The sequence below is a fragment of the Eleutherodactylus coqui genome, chromosome 3 (genome assembly GCF_035609145.1).
Source record: "Eleutherodactylus coqui strain aEleCoq1 chromosome 3, aEleCoq1.hap1, whole genome shotgun sequence".
In the NCBI taxonomy this organism is placed as follows: Eukaryota; Metazoa; Chordata; class Amphibia; order Anura; family Eleutherodactylidae; genus Eleutherodactylus; species Eleutherodactylus coqui.
The window spans coordinates 3650135-3674360 of NC_089839.1; the positions used below are offsets into that span (position 1 = coordinate 3650135).

Genomic DNA, 24226 nt, shown 5'->3' on the forward strand with positions numbered 1-24226 from the left:
CGGCCGCGCAGTAGAGAAGGTATTTCCATGGCCGCCATCATGGCCCAAGACCGTAACCTCCTTATTACCTACATTTCTTCGCGCCTCTTTATCGCGGTGTTTCTCCCGCCGTCGCGGTTTTCTTTCAGTTCACATCAGCCGAGCAGAAGCTGAAGAAAGTCTCCGACGAGCTGAGCTGCCAAAGACAGAATGCAGAGAGCGCCCGCCGGAGCCTGGAGCAGAAACTGAAGGAGCAGGAGAAAGAAAGTCAGCAGGTGCCTCCTCCTACTGTCACCTACCACCCACTGTGATGCCACTGCTGGCTGCAGTGCCCACATTCAGCTGGTAGTGCCCTCCTCCTACTGTCACCTAACTACCCAACATCCTGCTACTGCTGGCTATAGTGCCCTCCTCCTGCTATTACCTACCTACCCACCATGATGGTAGTGCTGGCTGCGGTGCCCACATTCAGCTAGTAGTGCCCTCCTCCTACTGTCACCTACCTACCCACCATGATGCCACTGCTGGCTGTAGTGCCCTCCTCCTACTATTACCTACCTAGCCACCATGATGCCAGTGCTGGCTGCAGTGCCCACATTCAGCTGGTAGTGGCCTTCTCCTACTATTACCTACCTACCCACTGTGATGCCACTGCTGGCTGCAGTGCCCACATTCAGCTGGTAGTGCCCTCCTCCTACTGTCACCTAACTACCCACCATCATGCTACTGCTGGCTGTAGTGCCCTCCTCCTGCTATTACCTACCTACCCACCATGATGGTAGTGCTGGCTGCGGTGCCCACATTCAGCTGGTAGTGCCCTCCTCCTACTGTCACCTAACTACCCACCATCATGCCAATGCTGGCTGTAGTGCCCACATTCAATTGGTAGTGCCGTTCTCCTCCTGTCACCTACCTACCCACCATGATGCCAGTGCTGTCTGTAGTGCCCACATTCAATTGGTAGTGCCGTTCTCCTCCTGTCACCTACCTACCCACTGTGATGGCAGTGCTTGCTGTAGTGCCCACATTCAGCTAGTAGTGGCCTTCTCCTACTATCACCTACCTACCCACTGTGATGGCAGTGCTTGCTGTAGTGCCCACATTCAGCTAGTAGTGGCCTTCTCCTACTATCACCTACCTACCCACTGTGATGGCAGTGCTTGCTGTAGTGCCCACATTCAGCTAGTAGTGGCCTTCTCCTACTATCACCTACCTACCCACTGTGATGGCAGTGCTGTCTGTAGTGCTCACATTGTGCTGGTAGTGTCTCCTTTAACTGTCTTCTGGTTGCCCACTATGTTGCCAGTGCTGGGTGCCTGCATTGAGCTGGTAGTGCCCCCTGCTGGCTGTTATGTAATCACATCTTTGTACGCAGGAGATGCTACGGCAGCAGAATTCCCTGAAGAATACGGAGGAAGAACTGAAGCAGATGAGAAGCAAACAGTCCCAGGAGGCCGAGCAGGCCAAGAACCAGTTCAACTCCTGCCAGTCTGAACTGGAGCGGGTAAGACTGCGCCCTGCTGGCAGTGGGTTCAGGCCGGTGACAGGGGGCGTATTCATCAGGCTGGGATACCTGTCTGTACTACAGATGCATGAAGGTGGCCGGGGTGTGCTGTGTGTCCCGGACGTAAAGAACCAATGCCCACGGCTGCTGGGTCCCCCCAAGTCTACCGGTGAATGGCGGAGCACATGTGGACTGTCAGTAGCCCCATAGAAGTCAATGCAGCGCTGGTCACATCTGCTCACTATAATCGGGGTGTTCCATTCTCGTGATTGCAGGGGCTTCCGGCGGTCCATCATTCATCGTGTGTCCTACAGCTTGGTGACAAATCAGTTTTGTGAGATAACCCGTTTAAAAACGGCGCCTTTAGTCACGGGACAGCGAGATGGTACGGTCGCACGGTGACGCTGCACTAATGATTGTGGATGTAGTTGTTGGTGCGTGTCGCTGTAGTAGGGCTCATCCACACGGTCGTATTGGGTATTTCTCATCCGTGTCATTGGGGGACCCAGTTTGGACCGTACAACTAGGAGGTGGACACCAAGTGTTAGCTCCTCCTACCGGCTGTTACCCCCTGCGGCCACTAGGTGTCGGGGGCTGCTCAGAAGCCTCTCTTCCCCCTTTCCCAGCAGGATATTCTCAGCAGCTGCCGGACCGCCATTCCAGGAAGGGGGAGCCGCGGCGGTTCGAGGCGGGCTGCTACATTAGCCAACCAATTGGTGGCTGGCCTTTAAAGGGTGGGCTCACAGGCTCTTCCCAACCTATCGTGGTGGCCTGCAGGGAGGAGGTACTAGCTGTGCCGGGCACACTCTTGCCGCGCTCCCATTGGCTCCTGCCCTCCCCCAGGCTTATATCGCACTCTTGGGTCATTTTCTCAGCATCTCTCCTTCTCTGCTGAGACTTGTGCTACTTCTTGTGGTTCTTCTAACAGATTGCCAGGACCACCGGCACAGGATAGGGTCACTCTGCCTGGCGGCTGGCTCATCTTTGCTTCTGCAGCGCCCAAGCGAATTACCGCTGGGCACCATGTGTGACCCCAGGGCAGAACGCTCCAGACTGGTGGCAACCAGAAGCATCCGCAGGGCAAGATCCTCCCAGGTGTCCAAGACGTTTCTCTTAAGGTCTGTCCTTCCCACAAGTAATTTTGAAGACGTCCTGACTGGGGATTGGGATCCCCCTTCACTAGACCCAAGCGTTTGGATACTCTGTATCTCTTTCCGGAGGTCATCTTCGTCGGTAGACCCTTCACTTGGTAAGATCCGCTCTACCTATGGCGGGCGGCTCCTTCTACCTGGTCAGCAGGGCCGAGCGCTCGCTCCGTGGCATTCTCTTGGTCTGGCAGATGTCGTGCAGCAAACTGAGCAGGCGGGCACTTACCTCTGTGAGGCTCCTGGATGTGGGCAGACTGGTGGCCCGGGCCTCGGCATTGTGCCGTCCCTCTGTTATTCCTGCTGGACATGTATGAGTACATTGACAACTGGGCGTTGCCGTTCTTGCCGCTGTTCAGCGCAGTGTTTGGGGTCTGTACACCTCATGGATGCGGTAAACAGATGGAAGGACGTTTGTGTCGGTGCTTACATTGCAGTAGCGGCTCACCGCGGAGCCTTCATGGAAGTCACGTGTAGTGGAACAATCGGACAGCGGGGCGTTTCCAGTACCTGTCATGTAGCGGACGCGGCGAGCGGCGGTCTCTGTGTGCAACAGAAGAGTCGCTTCCTTTGTTTTATCAAATCGTTACAATTCTGAAGCGGTGAATGAATCCGTTATAGGCCGCGGGTTCTATTCACTGCATATTGTGCCGCAAGGCGATAGGGAAGTATTTACATTTGTGTGAAGGAGCCCTTCTAGTCTCTGGGGCGTCAGGGGAGACAGATGGCTGCGATTTGTGTGAACCGCCCCTTAATAACACTACAGACCAGGGGAGCAGGAACACCCAGTTGTCTATTTATTCCTACATTTCCAGGAGGAATCACAAAGGAACGGCTTACACAATCCTCTAAGAAAAGGAGATCCAGAACTATTATACCATGGAGAATTCAACTATATAGTAACAGACAGAAGGAGGTCGGAGGGTCAGAAAGGGTCGTCACATCTGATGTGAGGGGTGTGAGTGCAGCTCTGGATGTGAATGGAGTCTAAAGTCGCCCATAAGTCGCCAGATGTCTCTGTACGCCAGTGATTGAGGCTGTGGGAGTCGCGAGGTTCTTGTAAGGTCTGTGTGGATAAGTTACGTCTTCTCTCCTGCAGGTGGCGCACAAGAAGAAGATGTTGGAACAGGAAGTAGAAGAGTTGAGGCAGAAGTTATCCAGAGCAGAACAAGCCGCTACAACCGGCCAGAGTCATGTGACCGATCTGGAGAAGGAGCGGGACGATCTGAAGAAGGAGCGGGAGGATCTGAAGAAGGAGCGGGAGGTAAGTCTTGTTTGTTTGTTTGTTTTAATCCCTTGATGCCTCCGAGCATTCTAAATATCTGAGCATTTTAATTCTGTAATCGGACTATGGAGAGCTGTCATGTATAACACCGCAGCCAATATCAGACTTTGGGGCAATAAAGGTCTTTTTGAGCGTCCGTTATATTTACATACTGTTCGAACATAGACTAGTAGAGTTGGAAGGGACCCCCAGGGTCATCGGGTCCTCCGGGGTCATCAGGTCCTCCGGGGTCATTGGGTCCTCTGGGGTCATTGGGTCCAACCCCCTGCTCAGTGCAGGATCACTAAATCATCCCAGACAGATGTCTGTCCGGCCTCTGGAGACTTCCATTGAAGGAGAACTCCCCACCTCCCGTGGCAACCTGTTCCACTCATTGATCCCCCTCACTGTCTAATATCTAATCTGTGTCTCCTCCCTTTCAGTTTCATTCCATTGCTTCTAGTCTTTCCTTGTGCAGATGAGAATAGGGCTGATCCCTCTACACTGTGACAGCCCTTCAGATATTTGTAGACCACTATTAAGTCTCCTCTCAGCCTTCTCTTCTGCTAAACATTCCCAGATCCTTTAACGGTTCCTCATAGGACATGATTTGCAGACCGCTCACCATCTTGGTAACTCTTCTCTGAACTTGCTCCAGTTTGTCTCTGTCTTTTTCATAGTGGGGTGCCCAGAACTGGACCCAGTATTCCAGATGAGGTCTGACTAAGGAAGAGTAGAGGGGGATAATGACCTCACGTGATCTAGACTCTATGCTTCTCTTAATACATCCCAGAATTGTGTTTGCCTTTTTGGCTGCTGCATCACATTGTTGACTCATGTTCAGTCTAGGATCTATTAGTGTACCCAAGTCTTTCTCACATGTGCTGCTGCTTAGCCCAATTCCTCCCATTCTGTATCTGCTTTCTTCATTTCTCTTGCCCAGATGTAGGACTTTGCATTTCTCCTTGTTAAATACCATTCTGTTAGTCGCCGACCACTGTGCAAGCTTTTCTAGATCTTTTTGAACCTCCTTTCTCTTCCCTAGTGTTAGCTATCCCTCCTAGCTTTGTGTAGTCTGCAAATTTGATCAATCCCCCCCCCCCCCCTTCCAGATCATTTATAGCAATGTTGGCCAACACTGGGCCTCGGACAGAGCCTTGTGGTCCCCACTTGTTACATTCTTATTAGTAGGAATGGGGGATGTTCTGTAGGACTGAAGAGTCTTGACATCCTATCAGACACATCTGTGATTTGTGCCCCTGGAAGACAGCAGCCCTCTCTTGAGGTGTCAGGTCTGCAGACAGCGGCCTCTGTTCCTCTCAGTAGGGAATCCCCCACAGCCAGCACTCTCCTCCTCTTCACAACAGCACTTCTTTTCCTCCATTCAAGAGGACTCTGTGCTTACGACACAGCTCTTTGTGGGTAGTCACTTCTTGCTGCACCTCCTCGTTGCCCCCCTGTTTGAGTACCTGGCACCGGTTCCCGAGCAGTATGGGTGCTGGCTGACTCCTGACCCTCCGGCTTCTTTGGGTCACATGCTTCCATTCCTCGGCTTCTGCAGATACGCTGGACATTTCTTCTCCTTCTATATTCTGAAGACTTTCTTCTGCTGTCCAGGAAATCCTCCTCTTCCTTAATGAGTTACATTGTATCTGTTCTCTCCTGAAGACTGCGCACCTTTTCCTCCAGTAGAGACACAAGCTTACATTTCTGGCCGGTGACGTTTGCCTTTCCCTTTGGTCGGTCTGTCCATATAGCACACATTACCGCTCACCATATGGCCCCTCCCCCTCCATGTTGTCAGATGGTGTCACTTCCAAACTTCTAAATGTCAAGAATTGTAGTGAAGTTACTGCTGATAGTGAAGTTCCGTTCGGCGCACGGTTTGCTATGGCTTCCTAGCAGGTAGACCCAGGCCTCTGCGGGCCTGGTGTACCCGTCCCCTGTCGCCCCCTGCGGGTCTGGTGTACCCGTCCCCTGTCGCCCCCTGCGGGTCTGGTGTACCTGTCCCCCGTCGCCCTCTGCGGGCCTGGTGTACCCGTCCCCCGTCGCCCTCTGCGGGCCTGGTGTACCCGTCCCCCGTCGCCCTCTGCGGGCCTGGTGTACCCGTCCCCCGTCGCCCTCTGCGGGCCTGGTGTACCCGTCCCCCGTCGCCCTCTGCGGGCCTGGTGTACCCGTCCCCCGTCGCCCTCTGCGGGCCTGGTGTACCCGTCCCCCGTCGCCCTCTGCGGGCCTGGTGTACCCGTCGCCCTCTGCGGGCCTGGTGTACCCGTCCCCCCTCGCCCTCTGCGGGCCTGGTGTACCCGTCCCCCCTCGCCCTCTGCGGGCCTGGTGTACCCGTCCCCCGTCGCCCTCTGCGGGCCTGGTGTACCCGTCCCCCGTCGCCCTCTGCGGGCCTGGTGTACCCGTCCCCCGTCGCCCTCTGCGGGTCTGGTGAGAATACAGTGCCTTCCCCTTTAAGCTATTAACCCTCTCCTTACCCGCTCCCCACCTTATCTGTCTTGTTGCTTCCAGGAGGCGCGGAATCAGCAAAACGCAACGAAAAGTCAACTGGACCAAAAAGTGACAGAAAACGCAAAACTAGAAGATGAAGTTAGGAGAGCGACTCAAAGTCTACGGCAGAACGAAGTGTTCATAGAGGAACTGAGAAGTAAGTGCCCCTCCACATCAATGCCACCGGGGGGCGCATTACTCCGGGCAGGAGAGCAATAAATGATGGAGGTGCAGCTTATTAACCCTTTAGTGGCCGGACTAGTCTTTGCCTTAAGGACTATTTTTATAGTTGCATTGCAAGAGCTGGATGTGGCCGACCTCGTCGTACGCGGCCTTGTGTGCGGTGGGGCAAGCTGTATACTTCAGAGGCCCAACTGGGGGCTCATATAATGTGTTGGAGAACTTGTATTACTTTTGGGAGGTGGGGGTGGGGGGGGTGGATTGAGGGAGTGAAATGGGAAAAACATCCACAGATTCCACCATTATTTATTGGTTTGGATTGTCCGTCTGTGACTACATTGTGTGTTCACAGACCGAAACTAAAATGGACCATAGAGTGAGTTTATGTATAGACTCGGGGTATGCTGGGAGATTGCAGCTCTGAAGAATACAGAATAGTGAGTGCAGCTCTGGAGTATAATACAGGATATAACTCAGGATCAGTACAGGATAAGTTAATGTATGTACACAGTGACTCCACCAGCAGAATAGTGAGCGCAGCTCTGGAGTATAATACAGGATGTAACTCAGGATCAGTACAGTATAAGTAATGTATGTACACAGTGACTCCACCAGCAGAATAGTGAGTGCAGCTCTGCAGTATAATACAGGATATAACTCAGGATCAGTACAGGATAAGTAATGTATGTACACAGTGACTCCACCAGCAGAATAGTGAGTGCAGCTCTGGAGGATAATACAGGATGTAACTCAGGAGCAGTACAGGATAAGTAATGTATGTACAGTGAGTCCACCAGCAGAATAGTGAGTGCAGCTCTGGGGTATAATACAGGATGTAACTCAGGGTTAGTACAGGATAAGTAATGTATGTACACAGTGACCCCACCAGCAGAATAGTGAGTGCAGCTCTGCAGTATAATACAGAATATAACTCAGGATCAGTACAGGATAAGTAATGTATGTACACAGTGACTCCACCAGCAGAATAGTGAGCGCAGCTCTGGGGTATAATACAGATGTAACTCAGGGTCAGTACAGGATAAGTAATGTATGTACACAGTGACCCCACCAGCAGAGTAGTGAGTGCAGCTCTGGAGTATAATACAGGATGTAACTCAGGAGCAGTACAGGATAAGTAATGTATGTACACAGTGACCCCACCAGCAGAATAGTGAGTGCAGCTCTGGAGTATAATACAGGATGGAACTTTGGGTCAGTGTAGGATAAGTAATGTATGTACACCGTGACTCCACCAGCAGAATAGTGAGTGCAGTTCTGGAGGATAATACAGGATGTAACTCAGGATCAGTAATATATGTACACAGCGACTCCACCAGCAGAATACTGAGTGCAGCTCTGGGGTATATTACAGGATGTAACTCAGGATCAGTACAGGATAAGTAATGTATGTACACAGTGACTCCACCAGCAGAATGAGTGCAGCTCTGCAGTATAATACAGGATGTAACTCAGGATCACTACAGGATAAGTAATGTATGTACACAGTGACTCCACCAGCAGAATAGTGAGTGCAGCTCTGGGGTATATTACAGGATAAGTAATGTATGTACACAGTGACTCCACCAGCAGAATAGTGAGTGCAGCTCTGCAGTATAATACAGGATGTAACTCAGGAGCAGTACAGGATAAGTAATGTATGTACACAGTGACTCCACCAGCAGAATAGTGAGCGCAGCTCTGGGGTATAATACAGGATGTAACTCAGGATAAGTAATGGATTGTATTTACAAGTTCCTCAGCTTTTTGTGTAGATTGTTTCTTTACATGATCTGTAAAGAGATAAAGTTATAATTTCACATAAACATGCAGCTTTTTGTGTTCTTTCTACAGACAAAAATACCAATTTGGAGGCAGACATAAAAGCGGCTGTGCAGAAACTTAATTGCCAAGACTCGTCCTCTTTAGAAAATCTGAAGGCGACGATGAGTATTCTGGAGAAGGAAAGAGATTTGGCGAAGGAAGTTCTGCTGAAGAGAGAAAACGACTTGACTGAAGCGAAGAACACTCAAACGAAGATGTCTGAGGAATTGTCGAGTCTGAAGAATCAGCTTCATTGTAAAGAGCAAGAATGTAACGACTCGAGTTACTGGAAGAAGGAGTATGACAAGATCACGGCTGGGTACTTAGAGGAGAAGCAGGAAACGTCTGGAAGCATCAAGGACTTGGAGTCGGCTGTTCAGAGTCTGACAGGTCAGATAACGGTACTGGAGACCGATAAGAAGGCTTTACACACCCAGATCAAGACCCTTCAGGACCGCATTGATGGAAGAACAGCCGATCTGGAGGTCCAGAAGGTGAACTCCGCTAATCTCTGCAGTCAGATGGCGTCGGAAAGTCAGAAATATCAAAAAGAAGTAGAAAACCTTTTACAGAAGATATCTGAACTGGAGGCAAAACTAGAAACCCAAGAGGAAGACGTCCGGTCCAACCAGGCGGCCCTTCTGGAAGTGGAGCTGGAGACCCAGAAAAAGCTAAATGCTGAATTACAAGGTCGGCAGGACCTCCTTGTGAGACATCAGCAAGAAACCCCAAAACACAAGTCTGAAGCCGAAGGGAAGGAGTGTTTGTGTAATGCACCAAGCAGAGACGATGCTGGTGTGGGTTCTGTTATCTCTGTCATACGGGAGAAGGAAGAAGAAATTAGAAGATTATCAGAAAAGCTGAGCTGTGCCAAAGCAGAGATGGAATGTGGCCATCAAAAGAACCAAGAACTTAGGACTAAGCTGCAGGAGCTGGCTCTGTTGTCCGAGTCGTGGTCTGCCGAGAGGGAAACCTTGGCTGCGTCCATTACTGCCCTTCAAAGAGACATTGAGAAGCTGATGGAGGAAAACAAAAGAATGAGCGAGCGCTGCAATATGCAGAATTACAAGGAGATGCAACCAAGGAATGCAGAGATCGACCCGACAGAGAGGGACAATGTTACTGAAGTAAACCCTGCTGATGGGTCTAGAGAAGGAAATGTCATTCCCAAAAGAGAAGGGACTGAATGGAAAGAAAAAGCTTCCAGAATTGAGCAAGAGATCAGCGGTCCGCTTCCGGCTCACGAAGAGCGGTCTTCATTGGTTGGGAAGCTGCAAGGCAATGAGGAACTGCAGGTGAAGCACAAAGAAACGATTTCAAGAGGCGCAGAAGTGAAGATAGAATCGCTGAACGAAAGCTGCATGGAGAAAGATCCTTCGGTGGACGGAGTCCGGGAACACCTGATTGACCTTCAGAGCCCGCCAAACGATAGCTTAGAAAGTGTCTCACCCTTAAGGAATGACTCTCAAGATGCTCCTGAAAGTCCAAAAGAGAAGAAGGGAAGCATTCTCCATAGCCTTGATGAAACCATGCTGATGGGTGGCCGAGACGGACTACTAATGGATAGTTCTCTTTTGGATCTAACTGGAGAAATTTCTATGTTCACGCCAGCGGCCAGATTACAGAACCGGGAGGAAAATCTGACATTATTGATCAACATGGACCACCTTACTTTGACGTCATCTAATGACTCTACACTGCCCCTCCCAGATCTTACACAACTAAATTTCCCCGAATCTCCCACCTTGTCACCCTTTATGTCGCCACCCGTAAAGGAAAGGCTTGACGGAAATAGAAAGTCTATCACCAGCGAGATCGTTGACTTAATCCTCCAGCAGTCTCCTCAGCAGCAGCAGGTCTTAAGCCCCGACGTAAGGAGCAACCAACCTGCTGACGTCAACGACTGGCTTATGGTCTACCACATGGAAATCAGTAGGCTGCAAAAACAGCATTTCTCTGAGATTGCCACGTGGCAGCAGAAATTGAAAGATCAAGCCTTGGAAATGGAGACCAAGCTGTCTGCCGAGAAGGCAGAGGCGCAGCGCTTGGCGCAGGAGCTGGAGGCTGCAAGACTGGAGCTGCAGATCCTCGACACAAGTGCTCGCTCCCTGCTGTCGTTCAATGAGGAGGATGTAAGTGTGCCTGCCCAATTATTAGTGAGATGCAATCTGCTGGACTTGTTTTGTCCACCAGCCAGAAAAGACAACCTGCTGCTTTCATCTCTTTATTTTTTTTCAAATTACACAAAGTTTTGTGAGTGTGAACAATCATCTGTACCCAACTGAATCGGCCGGCGTACATGGCAGGTAGACGGGCTGCAGTCTTGTTGGTCAGTGCTAGTCATCAGGGTCATATCTGTAAGTGTAGAAGGACTCTTACTATGACGCTCTGCTACAGATTCAGCGCCAATCTCATGCCATACTACAGCTCGGCCACAATCCCAGCCCATGGGCGAGAGCAGCGGTTAGACCCAATGGATGTGGATCTACTGAACCACACACTGGTTTGGCTTATGGCCCAATCCTGAGGCTACACCTGAGATACCCCAGGGTTCACCCCTTTATCCCGGGCTTTGCTGCAGGGTCCGCAGGCAATTACTCAGGAAGTGCCCCCAGTACGGTGATAGCTGACACGACTAGGGAAGTAGGTGCGGCATCTACGGGTGTGAATAGGAGCTTAGTCGGGCAGGCAGCACACTCCAATACCAGAACAAAGCAAAGGTCGGGTCACGGAGAGCAGGTTCCAGACGGAGAACCAGGCCAATGGGCAGGGCAGGCAGCGGGCAGTAGTGTGGTCTGAATAACAGACAAAGTCAGGAAACTGGAGACGCAGGAACAACTTGCTAGCAACTTGAGCAAACCAAAATCCTCAGGCACCCTCCAAGGGGAGGAGGATGCCTGTTTTAGGCTGATGTCTACAGTGATTGGCAGGGGAGCATGATAGGTGCACACTAGTCCTTTAGGAGGACAGCCGCGAGCACGCACCTTCTGGCGACAGCTAGTGCAGACACAGGGACCGGCGTCTGTCAGGAAAAGGACCTGAGGGCGTGCCACGACCGCCCAGACGGGTAAGTTGGGGGCCGCAGGTTGTAACGGCAGCTCTGTGTGTGTGGTAACATTATGAAGGGTTCCACAGCCTCCCCTCCACCCATTACATATCGAAAGCCTTCAATGCTAAATCATGGAAAATTCCTTTAATCTTTTTTGCTGACTAGCAGCTTTAACAGGATATTCTGCTTGTGACTCCTAAGACCCCCGAACCGAAGAAGATGTGGCAAAAATACACTCTGGGCAATTTATTCTGCCGCTTCATGTATTACATTACAGGCTTTATAGGCCATGTTTGGTTTTTAAGGGTTTATGCATTTTTTTTTTCTTTTTTTTTTTTTTTTTTTTTATTGTAACAACTAATTTCTTCTTTTTAGTTAACTACAAGATTTGACGGCCCCAATCAGACCATCTGCAGCTTCCTGCCCATAGCAAGCCTTTCTCTTGGCAACACTGAACTGCAATCATCTGGACATCTAATAAGTCCAAAAGTTGAGAACAAAAGTATAAGTGAGAACATTCCGGAGATGGTTAATCATGAAAGTCCTAAAGAGCAAGAAGAAGGCATTGTGAAATCCTGCCAGGAGAGGAAGAGAAGGAAGGGTCATAGTGGAGCCCAAGCAGACAACCTGGAATCTCAAGATGTCTCGAAGTGTCTCCAGCTAAAGACTGAAGAAAAGGAGCAGCTCAGCCAACAGGAAAGAGAAGAAATGAACCCGAATTTGGTAGAAGAAATAAGCGCTCTATCGGCCCACGTTGAGAGGCTAAAGGCTGAACTTCTTAAACACCAAGAAAAACAAGATCTTGATAATAAATTGAAAGATTTTGAAGTCGAAAGATTGGAATTACTAGAAAAAATCGAGCTGATGTCTATCGAGAAATCACAGTCGGCAAATAAAGTTGTGGAACTTGAAAAAGAGCTGAATGATTCACTGAATGCGGCTGAGATGCTGAAACAGCAGATATGTGAACTGTGTAAGATACAAGAAACCTTAGAAACCTCCAGCAAGGAGTGGAAAGAAAGTTACCTGCAAATAGAAAGTGAGCTGAAAAGGGCAAAATCTGAAAGGGCAAATATGGAGAACCATGCCCTGTCTCTAGAGGGCGACCTGGATGCCCTGCAGGCCAAGTGCCAGCGACTGCAGGAGGAAAGCCAAGGTAATTCAAGGACCCTTCATGAGATTCAGGAGAACCTTAATGCTGCCGTTACAGAGAAACTTCAGCTAAACCAGGAGATGGAGAACCTAGTCGAAGAAAAGGAAGAACTGGAGCAAATGTATAAAAAGCTGAAGGTGAGGGAGCAGGACCTGGAATCTAGTAAACTAAGCTCAAGGAACCAAAGTCAGATATTGGAAGCTGAGTTACGGACCCTGAAGGAGAAGCTTCAGGCTTCACAGCTGACTGCAGAACAGTTGGCGGCAGAAAGGGACTCCATGTTTGGTTTGCAAGAAAATGAAAAAGTTCGCATTGAAGAACTGCAGAATGAGATCCAAAAAGTTCAAGAAGAAAAGAAGATTCTGGTCAAGGATCAAGAAGACCTCCAGACACAAGTAAGCACAATGCAAGTGGAAGCTGAAAGGCTTTCGCGAGCTCTGGAGCGATGCCAAAGTGAGAAGCAGGAGTTGGGCAGCAGCTTGAGTTCTGCTCAGGAAGAAGTTACTCTCATGCGTACCGGAATAGAGAAGCTTAAAGTGAAGATCGAAGCCGATGAGCAGAAGAAGCGTCAGACGATGGAAAAGCTCAAAGAAAGCAACTGGAAATTTGACAAGTTGAATGACCGGATGGAGTCCTTGGAACGAGAGTTGCTCATGTCTGAAGAGAATTTGGAGAACGCCATCTTGCAGTCAGAGATGGCGAAGGAGGAAGCCGAGACGCTCAAGGAGCAAAAGGAGGCTTTAGAAGTCGAATTAAAATGTTTAAAGAAGAAGCTCGAAGAACTGGAAGAGGAACTTCAGAGCAGCCGAGAGAAAATGGTGGAGTTAGAAGCCACAGTCGCAGCCATTACCAAATCTCTTGAGAACCAAGAGATGAAATACACCCAGCTTATGGACGACTCCAAGAAACAGCAGGACCTGCTTCAAGGTGAGCTGGATGAGTTACTCACACAGAAGGCCCTCTCCGACCAGACCTGTAACACCGCTGTGGCCGAGTGTGCCGATATGTCATCCAAGATGAAGCGGCAGAGAGAAGAGCTGCTGCAGGAGTTGGAGAAGGCCCAGACGGCGAGCAGCGGACTGGAGGAGACTCTTCAGAAACTCACATCGGAGCAGGAGGAATGCAAACTTCAACTTAACGAGAAGACTCGGCAACTGATGGCCTTCGAGAGCCAAGCCAAGGAAGCGGAGCAACGGGAAGTCAAGTATTCTTCAGAAGTCTCTCGATGGGAAGTTGAGAGTGAAAATCTGAAGAACAGAAATAAAAGTCTGCAGGCGGCATTAGAAGAACTGGAAGGGAAGGTGCAGACCGCGTCGGCAGAGAACCAGACTCTTCAGGCCACAATTGCTGATCTGAAAACCTCTTGTAGAGATCGTGAGGCACAGATGGAAGCCACAAAATCTGAAAGAGAGGCCCTTCTGGATAAGGTAAGGATTTACCGCATTAAAGGGATTGTTGCCAGATATAAACTTATAGCCCCCCCTGGTGGCCGCCACTTCAAACATGATTTACAGGGGGAAGGGAGCCGAATATTTAATGCCAGTGTATTACAGGAATGATGAGACGGACACAAGTTAGTAGATGAGCAGAAGTTGTCTGAAGTTACCGCCCCTTTAAGAATGTTTCCTTCACACTTTTTGATATTTTTGTAGAGCGCAGTCTAATGAAAGCCGCTGCGATCCGCTTCATGGTGGATCCTGTAGAGCTTCCATGGCTCTGTTACAGATGACAAGCCGTGAGGCTAATGTGAACTGAGCCTTAAGGCGGCCCTCCGGTTTCAGGACAAGATTCTTTCCCTGGAGGCGGAGGGGTCTCTTACCGGAACGTCCTCTCTCCACGGAGCGTCTCTAGTGCATGGTTAGTGTTAGGACTACCGACGCACTGCAGCTGCTCTGTGATTGGCCCATGCTACTCACATGATCAGCGCTGGCCAATTAAGAGCACTGCACAGTTTCTATTAGAGCGCTAGAAAATAGCGGCCGCTCAAAAACAAAGCACCAAAGTAGCAGAACGGGGGGGCCAGGAAAAGATGGCGATGTACAGGTGAGCTGGCGCTCCAGCCCGCGGTACCGGGACAGACGTTTTCTCGAAGCTAGAGGGTTACATTCATTATATACTGAGGCAAGGGTCATTAATGCTTTCATATTCTATTATACATGGTATGGTTTTATATTAACCCTCTGCCCACCAAAGAGGCGACCTTAGTCAATGGGGGTTTGCTGCGGGTGGATCCTTACCAGTCAGCTGTTCGCCCAGCTACTATGTCAGTGTATAGAGCAGGAAGCAGACAGCTCCATACACTTTGCAGTGGCCTGGTGTGGTATTGCAGGCACGATCCCATTCACTTTAGGCTGTATTCACACAGTTAGAGATTTTTATGCATTTTTATGCATTTGTGATTTTTCTCCCGATTTGCATCTCTTCTACATCGGTTTTTCACGTGCCTAAAGAATGTCGCAGGGTCCTTGTTTTTTTCATGTGGCCCCCATAGTGACCTGTTAACAACGGATGGCATGTGAGTGCGATGGATTCTTCTTTTTTTTTGCTTCCATAGAAAATAATTCGACTCACACAGCACTACGCCGCCGCGATTCTTCAGATGGCGCAGGCGGTCCGAGGGACAAGTCGCGCGTGCGAATCATCCCATTCAGATGAATACATTATTTTCCCTGTGGGTTCTGGCCGTCTGATTCGCACGTGAAAATCACATGTTTGAACGCAGCCTGAATACCGTGCCGGCCGCTGCGCGATGTGCGGAGCTTCTGTTTGCAGCGTGCGAACAGCCGATCGGCGGGTTCCCGATCTCGTGCAGCGCCTCTGCAAGTATCGGGAGCGGCGGGTCAGACTGGGAGGGCCTGGATGTGTCCTGCGGGGTGTCGTCAGCAGCCTGACGCGCCCGAAGCGTCTCCCATCCGCCTGGTGCGTGCGGCTTCCTCATCACAGCCGTTTATGGTTTCCTTGCATTGCAGGTGGCGGCTCTCGAGGACGCTTGTCGCGGTCTGCAGAGTAAACTACAAGATGCCGATCTACGTATGAAAAGCGCTGAAGAGCAGAACCGCCGCGGACTGACGGCTCAGGATGAGGAGATGGAGGCGATCAGGCGGCGGAGCGAGGAGCGCAGTGTGAGTGACTCTTATAGATATGAAGAAATGCTGGAGGAGGATGTCCAGGAGGGCCACAGAATGGCTGCTGTCCGTGCTGCCTGTGGAAACCCACCTTATAGAATGGAAGTGCTGATTGGAGGGGCAATGGAGGCGGAGCCTAATGCTTCACTGTTCTTAGCAGTACATCGCTAGGCTCCTCCCATGCCTGCTCAAAAAAAAGTGACTTACGGTTTTTAAATGGGCGAGGCTCGTCAGTAGGGGCGTGGCTGCCCCAAACCGAGACATTTACATCATTTCTGCCAGAAGTCTCTACTAAAGCTCCCAGTTGGCGAAGATTTCTGTTTAGGCGCACAGACAGCCCAAGCTGTGCCTAGTGTCCGGAGAGGTGCGCCCTCCGGTGGGGAGTACAGTAAGAACGGATCATGGCGGTTATAAAGGGTCTCCTGGGACTTCTGCTATTGATGACTCCTCCTCAGTAGTTAACAGATGGGGGTCCGCTGCGAGGATTAGCTGATCGCCGAATCCACTGTCATTGTGGACGAGCTGGAAGCAGACGGCTCTGTGTGTGTAACGATTGGATGGGGCCGGTGTAGCTGCGGGACGGGGCCGGTGTAGCTGCGGGACGGGGCCGGTGTAGCTGCGGGACGGGGCCGCTGTAGCTGCGGGACGGGGCCGCTGTAGCTGCGGGACGGGGCCGCTGTAGCTGCGGGACGGGGCCGCTGTAGCTGCGGGACGGGGCCGCTGTAGCTGCGGGACGGGGCCGCTGTAGCTGCGGGACGGGGCCGCTGTAGCTGTGGGATGGGGCCGGTGTAGCTGCGGGATGGGGCCGCTGTAGCTGCGGGATGGGGCCGCTGTAGCTGCGGGATGGGGCCGCTGCAGCTGCGGGATGGGGCCGGTGTTGCAGCGGGATGGGGCCGGTGTTGCAGCGGGATGGGGCCGGTGTTGCAGCGGGATGGGGCCGGTGTTGCAGCGGGATGGGGCCGGTGTTGCAGCGGGATGGGGCCGGTGTTGCAGCGGGATGGGGCCGGTGTAGCTGTGGGATGGGGCCGGTGTAGCTGTGGGATGGGGCCGGTGTAGCTGTGGGATGGGGCCGGTGTAGCTGCGGGATGGGGCCGCTGTAGCTGCGGGATGGGGCCGCTGTAGCTGCGGGATGGGGCCGCTGTAGCTGCGGGATGGGGCCGCTGTAGCTGCGGGATGGGGCCGGTGTTGCAGCTGGATGGGGCCGGTGTTGCAGCGGGATGGGGCCGGTGTTGCAGCGGGATGGGGCCGGTGTTGCAGCGGGATGGGGCCGGTGTAGCTGTGGGATGGGGCCGGTGTAGCTGTGGCACAGGCCGGTGTTGCAGCGGGACGGGGCCGGTGTAGCTGTGGCACGGGGCCGGTGTAGCTGTGGCACGGGGCCGGTGTAGCTGTGGCACGGGGCCGGTGTAGCTGTGGCACGGGGCCGGTGTTGCAGCAGGATGGGGCCGGTGTTGCGTTGCATTCATTGGGAGCTGCACTACCGACCCGGCTGCCGCAGCGTGAGCGGTGCGATCTGCTTCCAGCTCCGTCCCCATTGATGGCAGGCCCGATATCTGCTGATTGATGCGATACTGAGTGGCAGACCCCACCAGTCAGCTGCGGCCCACCCTGTGGACAGCTCATCAATAGCAATGTCATGGACACCCCTTTAATAAATTCCCCCTATGCAGTTAAAGGGGTCCTCCAGGCACAACATATTTTGGTGCTTACACTAGTGGAGAGCCTGGAGGACGACCCCTCGCCCCGCTCCCTACTCTGACCGTGCCGCTCCCTGCTGCTCTCCAGCGATGACAGCGGGACACATGACCGCTGCAGTTAATCACTGGCTGACGTGAGCTGGTGATTGGCCGCAGCAGTCACATGACCGTCGTGTTGGTGACATTGCAGTAGGGAGTAGAGGGCAGCGGTGGGAGCAGCACCGCTCTTATAATACACAGCAATACTCTTGCATCGCCTGGTTTACTGATATAAGCTGCTGTTCACACCCTGCATGTGCCGTCTGCCCTCTGTAGGCGCAGCTCCTGTCCGCCACATCAGAGGCCGCAGACCTGAGGACGTCGCTAGCTTCCCTGCGGGCGGACCTGCAGTCTCAGGCACAGAAGCACAAGAACGATGTGGCGGGATATGAAGAGCGCCTCCGCTGCGCCGACCTCCGACACCGATCCCTACTGGACGAGATCCGCGAGCGGGTGAGATCATTATATGGAGCTTATCGCTGGAGTGTAATACGAGGTGCGCCGGAGACGAGGCGGCCCGCGTACAAGGGGAACCTAACACGGGGACGTATGATGACAACCGGGGGGGAGGGCTGACGAGCGCACACCAGGAGCTGCTCCCACAATGCACTGCTCTGTAGGAACAGGAAGTGCATGTTGTATGCAGCTTTCAGTGTAACTAGAGAATAACAAGTCCTAGAAGTGAAGTATAAAGTTAGTAAAGCAGAGGTTCTGCAGCAGCGCTGAAGCGCTCCGGGGATCAAAGGAGGTCAGCCGCCTCATTGTAGGGGTGTAAACCAATCGTACGGTGAGAGGCGGGACTCGGGGTGATGAGGGCCCCTTTATTATCTTCTACAGAAGCCCAATCCAAAAATATGAATGTCGATGCACTTTCTAGGCGGTGTGTGAATGATGGCGGCCGGTGCTGCGCTGGAGGTCCTCCGTTGCGTCGCACCCTTCTTGTCCCCTGCACCCCTCTGTACGGCGCCGGCGCACAACCCTTGGGCCGCAGGATGTCGGTCGCAGATTGTATTGCTTGTCTTCCAGTATTTAGCGCTGCACTGCGGACGGCCATGATAGCATTCACGGCTCGGGTTCCCCATTGTGACTGACTGAACACAGAATCAGATTGGGAGGACGTGTCTTCCATGAACGTGGCTCAGTGGTTAGCACTGTAGCCTTGCAGTGCCGGGTCATCAATACAAATCTCATCAAGGACGACGTCCGCACCGACTTATACCGATGTCGTCGTTGGTCAGATGTGAACCTACAACTCCAGCACAAACGGCTGAGCCACCACACTTGGTCATTCTGCTCCTTCTTCCTCTTTCTTCTTCCTTCTTCAGAGGAGGAAGAATGATGACCGTTGGTGGCTCAGTGGCTAGCACTGCCGCCTTGTAGAGTTTGTATGTTCTCTTTCTGCTGCTTTTCTGTCTCCTCATCTGATAAAGGGAGTATGGTGGCTCAGTTGTTAGAGCTGAGGCCTTGCAGTGCCGGAGTTGTAGGTTCATATCTGAGGTCAACATCTTGATGGGATTTGAACCTTAGAGCCCAACAGTGCTAACCACTGAGCCACATTCACTGAAGAAGCGGCAGCATCCCGACCGCTGCTCTTCTGGAGTGAACCCGGCCTATCGCTGCTCATGATGCGACTGGTCAGGAATACATCCCTGTGATGGTCGGATCCCTCGGTGCAGCCAAAGAGCAGAATACTGTAGGAGCCAGAGAGTCAGTCAAGACTTTTGTTTAGAGGTGGGAGAGAGCCTCGACCAGAGCCAGAGGTGAGCCGGTGGTGAGCCTGGAGGTGAGCCTGGAGGTGAGCCGGTGGTGAGCCTGGAGGTGAGCCTGGAGGTGAGCCGCCCACTGTAGTCATGGCTGATCGGGACACTAGGATGCTGCTGACAGAATAAGGTGATCTCTGATCACAACTAGTAGGCGGGTGGCAGCTGTACTGTCAAGAAGTGGCACACCAGAGCATCCGACATGGCCGTACGTGTATGGGGGTCCGTCCGGCTGCAGCAGGAGCGCCCCTGTCCAGCCCCAGCCCCTCCCCCCACCCTCGCCCAGTCTGCAGTAGATAAGATTAAAGGAATTTTCAGGGGAAAATATCCATTGTTGAGCTGTCCTCCGGGTGGATCATCAGTAGTCGGTGACCTCAGGAGCCCGGCCGATCAGGGGGGTGGTGCCCGCTCTCAGCGCCACAATACATGGGGGTCGGAGTGGAAGCTGCTGCCCTCACCCGGTGTAGTGGCCGGCACCTGTAACTGCAGGCGCAGCTCTCCTGAATTGTAATTGGACTGCAGCTAACAGTGCAGTAAGACCTGCAGGACCCCCGGGGACTCCAGACGTGCAGCTGGCTTACTGCACGCGCACAAAGTAACAGTATAATCCAAGTTATCAGCAGAAGAAATGCATCCAGTCGCTTCACGTCCATCAGATGACCTTGTGGGAGGAGCCTGACGGCGGCGCCGCGGGAGTCTTAGGGGAGTTTTAGAAACGTCTTCCCTGTCAGACATAACGGATCCCTCTTGTATCTCCACAGCAGGACGCAGACCTCGGGAGCCACCAGGAGCGAATGGCGGCGCTGCAAACGCTTCTTAACGCTCGCGAACAGGAGATGGAAAGCTTAAGAGCCGCCAACGGGGAACTGAAGGAGTCCTTGTGTAAAGCTGAGGAGCAGCTGGAGGTGAGTGGCGGCTCCTTCATCTGTCTGCAGACGCCCCGCACACATTACGGTTTGGTTGTGGCCCCGGCGGCCCCTCGCGGTCGTTATACGGCATTCATTCTCTTCTATCTGCCTTTTTCCTTTTATTATAGCTGCTTGGGGTTTATTTCTGCTTATGGAGATCCAGCCGAGGAGGACGTGCTCCTGGGAAAAATATGCAAATTAGCATTAGGAGGGGAAAAACACTTTAGTGCCACCTATAGGTAGCTCCCGGTAAGACAGTGTCTGAGACACGGCTAGTGACATCAGCCAAACCGGACCCCCCCCCCTGTGTTTAAGTCTGTTTTGGGGGTCCGGCCCCTCATCTGGTTGGCTACATTAGATGCCATTGATGCGGCTCTTAGACCGCCTAGATTCTCCTTGCTGATTGGTCACGGACTTAGCAGAATATTATCTTAAAGGTACAGGAATCCTTTTATTGGGCTGTCCGAGGCCGTACAATAGGGGCACCATTACTGGTCCCGTGGCGATCTCACCGGGTGCCGGCTGTAGAGACCCCGTAAGGTTCCGTTTTTAGCAATGTAAGATGGCCAACAGAATCTTCAGACCACCTAATCCTCACGGGGGGCTCGTAGTGATGGACGTCCAGTGCTCTCTGATTGGCCGGCGCTGCTCACATGATCAGCAGCCATCTTGGACGGCCAACAGTAAAATGAACGGGATTTACCGAAATCTCCCTGCGCTGGGTAAAAAATCTGCAGTGTGATCTGAGCTGCGTGGCCCGCATGCTGCGGATCGGGTGCGACCCAAAAACTGCAACATCTTGTTGATTAGTCGCATGTCGGCACGAACCTACGGGGGAGGGGGAGGTAGGGGGGGCGGGGAGGGGGGGGGGAGGGGACAACACAAAACTGCAACCTTGTCCCGTCTCCGTCCAGTCCTGCCACTCCTGGCCTCCATGACTGATGCGTGGTACAGACACGTGACCACGGCCGCCAGCCGCAGGCTGCAGCAGATACAGCGGGGAAGCGTGCAGGACTCGGGCCTCAATCACACGGACATATTTGCGCTCCGTGTTACACGCGTGACGCAGACAGCATGACCCTCGGTGATCTGCATCGGGGTGTTCAGAACAGCAGATGTTTTCTGAGGCCTCGGTGGTTTGATGCACATGGCCGCCGGCCGGCTTCTCTCCGTAATCGCGACGTTCCTTTTTTTTAGGTCATGATCATTGATTTGAAGAAGGCAAATTCAAAGGCCGGCAGCGATCTCCGCCGGTGGATGACGTCATGTGAGGAGCTGGAAGAGGAGAAGCAGCAGCTGCAGCGGCGAATCCTACAGCAGGAGGAGACCCTGAAGCACAGCGGTGAGCTCTCTGCGGGGGTCTCCAGCTATTAACCCCTCAGTGGCCAGCCCATGGGAGCCTCAAAGAGACTCGCAGTCCTGTGAGCTGAGCTTTTGGCTGGCAGTAGGTGACCCGCTGAGTCCGGGGAGGTAAGTATACTTACCTCTCCCATCATTCCCCCGGTGTGAGCGCTGGATGCCACTGCTGCAGTCCACACATTAAAAAAATTAGAGCGGGCGGACTACTTCGCTGCCACTGAACACACTGCGCGACCACACCGGGGGGACGATGGGAGAGGTAAGTATAACACTCAGCAGGTCACCTACTGTCAGCTATAAGCTCCGCTCACAGGACTAAACGTAGGTGACTGTCCCTTTAACCCCTTCCCGCTGCAGAGTGTACATTTATGTGCTGCAGCGTTGGGGTATGTATGAAGGCAGATTGCGCGTCGATCTCCCCTCACACACTGCGGGCGCCGGCTGCTTATTACAGCTGATACCTGGCAGCAACAGCTCTGATCATCCACGCAGCTGATCAAAGCTGTTACCCTTTAAACGCCGCTGTCATTTAAATCCCCTGAGATTGTAGAGAGCCGTGGGGGGCTTGATGGACTGCCTGCCCGATAGCAGTGTGACGTTATGCCGTGGCATCACATCATACTGCGGAGCGATCAAAGCATCTCATGTTGTGGTCCCCTCAGGGGACTAAAAAAAGAACACGATCAATAAAGTTTTACTAATTGTAAATTGCCAATCTCAATTCCAAACCAAAAATACATATTTTGTGTCGCCGCGTCCGTAAAAGTCCGATCTATCATAATAACGCATTATTAACCCCGGGCGACGAACGGCGTCAGGAAAACAAAAAAGCCATAAATGCACTTTGCTGGCCGTCCCGTCTCCAAGAACAAAATGCAATAAAAAGTGACCAAAAAGTCGTTTTGTAACGGAAACTACAGGACGTCCCGCAAAAAATGAGCCCCCACAGAGCTATGGCGACAGAAACGTGAAAATGAAGATAGCGGCAGAAAATAGTACAAAAAAAGTGATTAAAAAAAAATAGTACAGCAAAAAAAGCGACATAAATTTGGTATCGCAGTAACGGTGCCGAGCCGCAGAATAAAGGCAGCAGGTCATTCTTGTTGCAGTTTGAGCGCCGCAGAAACAAGATGGCGGAATTTCATTTTTTTTTCATTTTTCTCCACTTAGAAATGTATTTAAGTTTTTCAGCACATTAAATAGTACCGATGAAAAACACAACTCGTCCCACAAAAACCAACAACAACAACGACCCTCAGGCAGCGGCGGCGATAAATAAAGGAGTTAGGATTTTTTAAAATGGGGGGCGAAAATGGAAAAACGAAAAAAAAAAAAAAAAGCTTGGTCACTAAGGGGTTAATAAACGTAGCTGGATAGTCAGCGATGGCGTAACTGGTCGGCGGCGGCGCTCCTGCAGTGACAAGCATGCTGCCCCTTTGGCCTGTAGATTGTTTTGCTCTTCAGAAGTCTTGGAAGGCTGAGGGGGCCGCAGCGGGGGTCGTACCGGCCGGAGGGCCATCGCAGAGGCGACCAGAAGGATCACACTTGGCTTCTGCACTTTTTGCTGTAGTCATATTCCAGCTCCGAGTCCTGCTGCATTGATGTTGACTAAAGAGCTAACATTTTTGCTGCCTGCAGCCACCACTAGAGGGAGCTAGGAGTGTACTGGGTGACTAGAGAGCATTGTGCGAGCTCCCTCTAGTGGTGGCTGCAGACGGCACATGCATCAGTCTCTGTAAACTCTGCTGGATGCATGGTGACGTCTCGCCTGTCTCTTTCCGTGCAGCTACAGACCTGAACACCAGCGGCGACATCTCGCTGTCGGAGATGGAAGAATTGAGACAGTGCTTGGAAGAGAAGACGCTGGAGGCGGAGGAGAGCGTGGAGAAGTACTGCAACCTGCTGGTCAAGACTCACAAACTGGAGGAGGCCAACGAGGCGCTGAGCAGGCAGGTGGATCTGATGAGGGCCAGGCTGAAGGAGCTGGGGGCCAAGAAGGACGTGGCGGAGCCCCGCGGCTCCGAGGAGGCGAAGAAAGGAAAGCGCAGAAGATCTGCACAAAGGAAACAAGCGGGCAAGAGGCGGAGGGAGTCTGAGAACGCCGGGCAGAATCCATCAACGCCCCTCGCTGACCCCAAGAGAGTGAGGAAAGATGGAAGCCACGGCGTAGAAGAAGAGTGTGAGCCGGACGGGCTTCCTGAGGTGGTGAAAAAAGGTAACACCCAGTGTGAGTGCGCACACAGCAGAATAGTGAGTGCAGCTCTGGAGTATAATACAGGATAAGTAATGTATGTACACAGTGACTCCACCAGCAGAATAGTGAGTGCAGCTCTGGAGTATAATACAGGATGTAACTCAGGATCAGTACAGGATAAGTAATGTATGTACACAGTGACTCCACCAGCAGAATAGTGAATGCAGCTCTGGGGTATAATACAGGATGTAACTCAGGGTCAGTACAGGATAAGTAATGTATGTACACAGTGACTCCACCAGCAGAATAGTGAGTGCAGCTCTGGAGTATAATACAGGATGTAACTCAGGAGCAGTACAGGATAAGTAATGTATGTACACAGTGACTCCACCAGCAGAATAGTGAGTGCAGCTCTGGAGTATAATACAGGATGTAACTCAGGGTCAGTACAGGATAAGTAATGTATGTACACAGTGACTCCACCAGCAGAATAGTGAGTGCAGCTCTGGAGTATAACACAGGATGTAACTCAGGAGCAGTACAGGATAAGTAATGTATG

The 24226-nt window shown here is 52.1% G+C and overlaps 1 protein-coding gene across 3 annotated transcripts in view; it reads left to right on the forward strand.

The window, feature by feature from the left end:
* CENPF (centromere protein F) overlaps positions 1 to 24226 on the forward strand; it is a 46898-nt gene that overhangs the window by 18477 nt on the left and 4195 nt on the right. For 2 of the 3 annotated variants that reach the window (XM_066595065.1, XM_066595066.1), the window contains exons 8-18: positions 129 to 254; positions 1355 to 1483; positions 3728 to 3892; positions 6407 to 6542; positions 8417 to 10518; positions 11811 to 14015; positions 15558 to 15710; positions 17723 to 17899; positions 19968 to 20111; positions 21312 to 21456; positions 23260 to 23688. In XM_066595065.1, coding sequence (XP_066451162.1) covers positions 129 to 254; positions 1355 to 1483; positions 3728 to 3892; positions 6407 to 6542; positions 8417 to 10518; positions 11811 to 14015; positions 15558 to 15710; positions 17723 to 17899; positions 19968 to 20111; positions 21312 to 21456; positions 23260 to 23688 — 5911 coding nt within the window. The remainder of the gene's footprint in view (positions 1 to 128; positions 255 to 1354; positions 1484 to 3727; positions 3893 to 6406; positions 6543 to 8416; positions 10519 to 11810; positions 14016 to 15557; positions 15711 to 17722; positions 17900 to 19967; positions 20112 to 21311; positions 21457 to 23259; positions 23689 to 24226) is intronic. The other variant, XM_066595067.1, reaches the window with a different exon arrangement.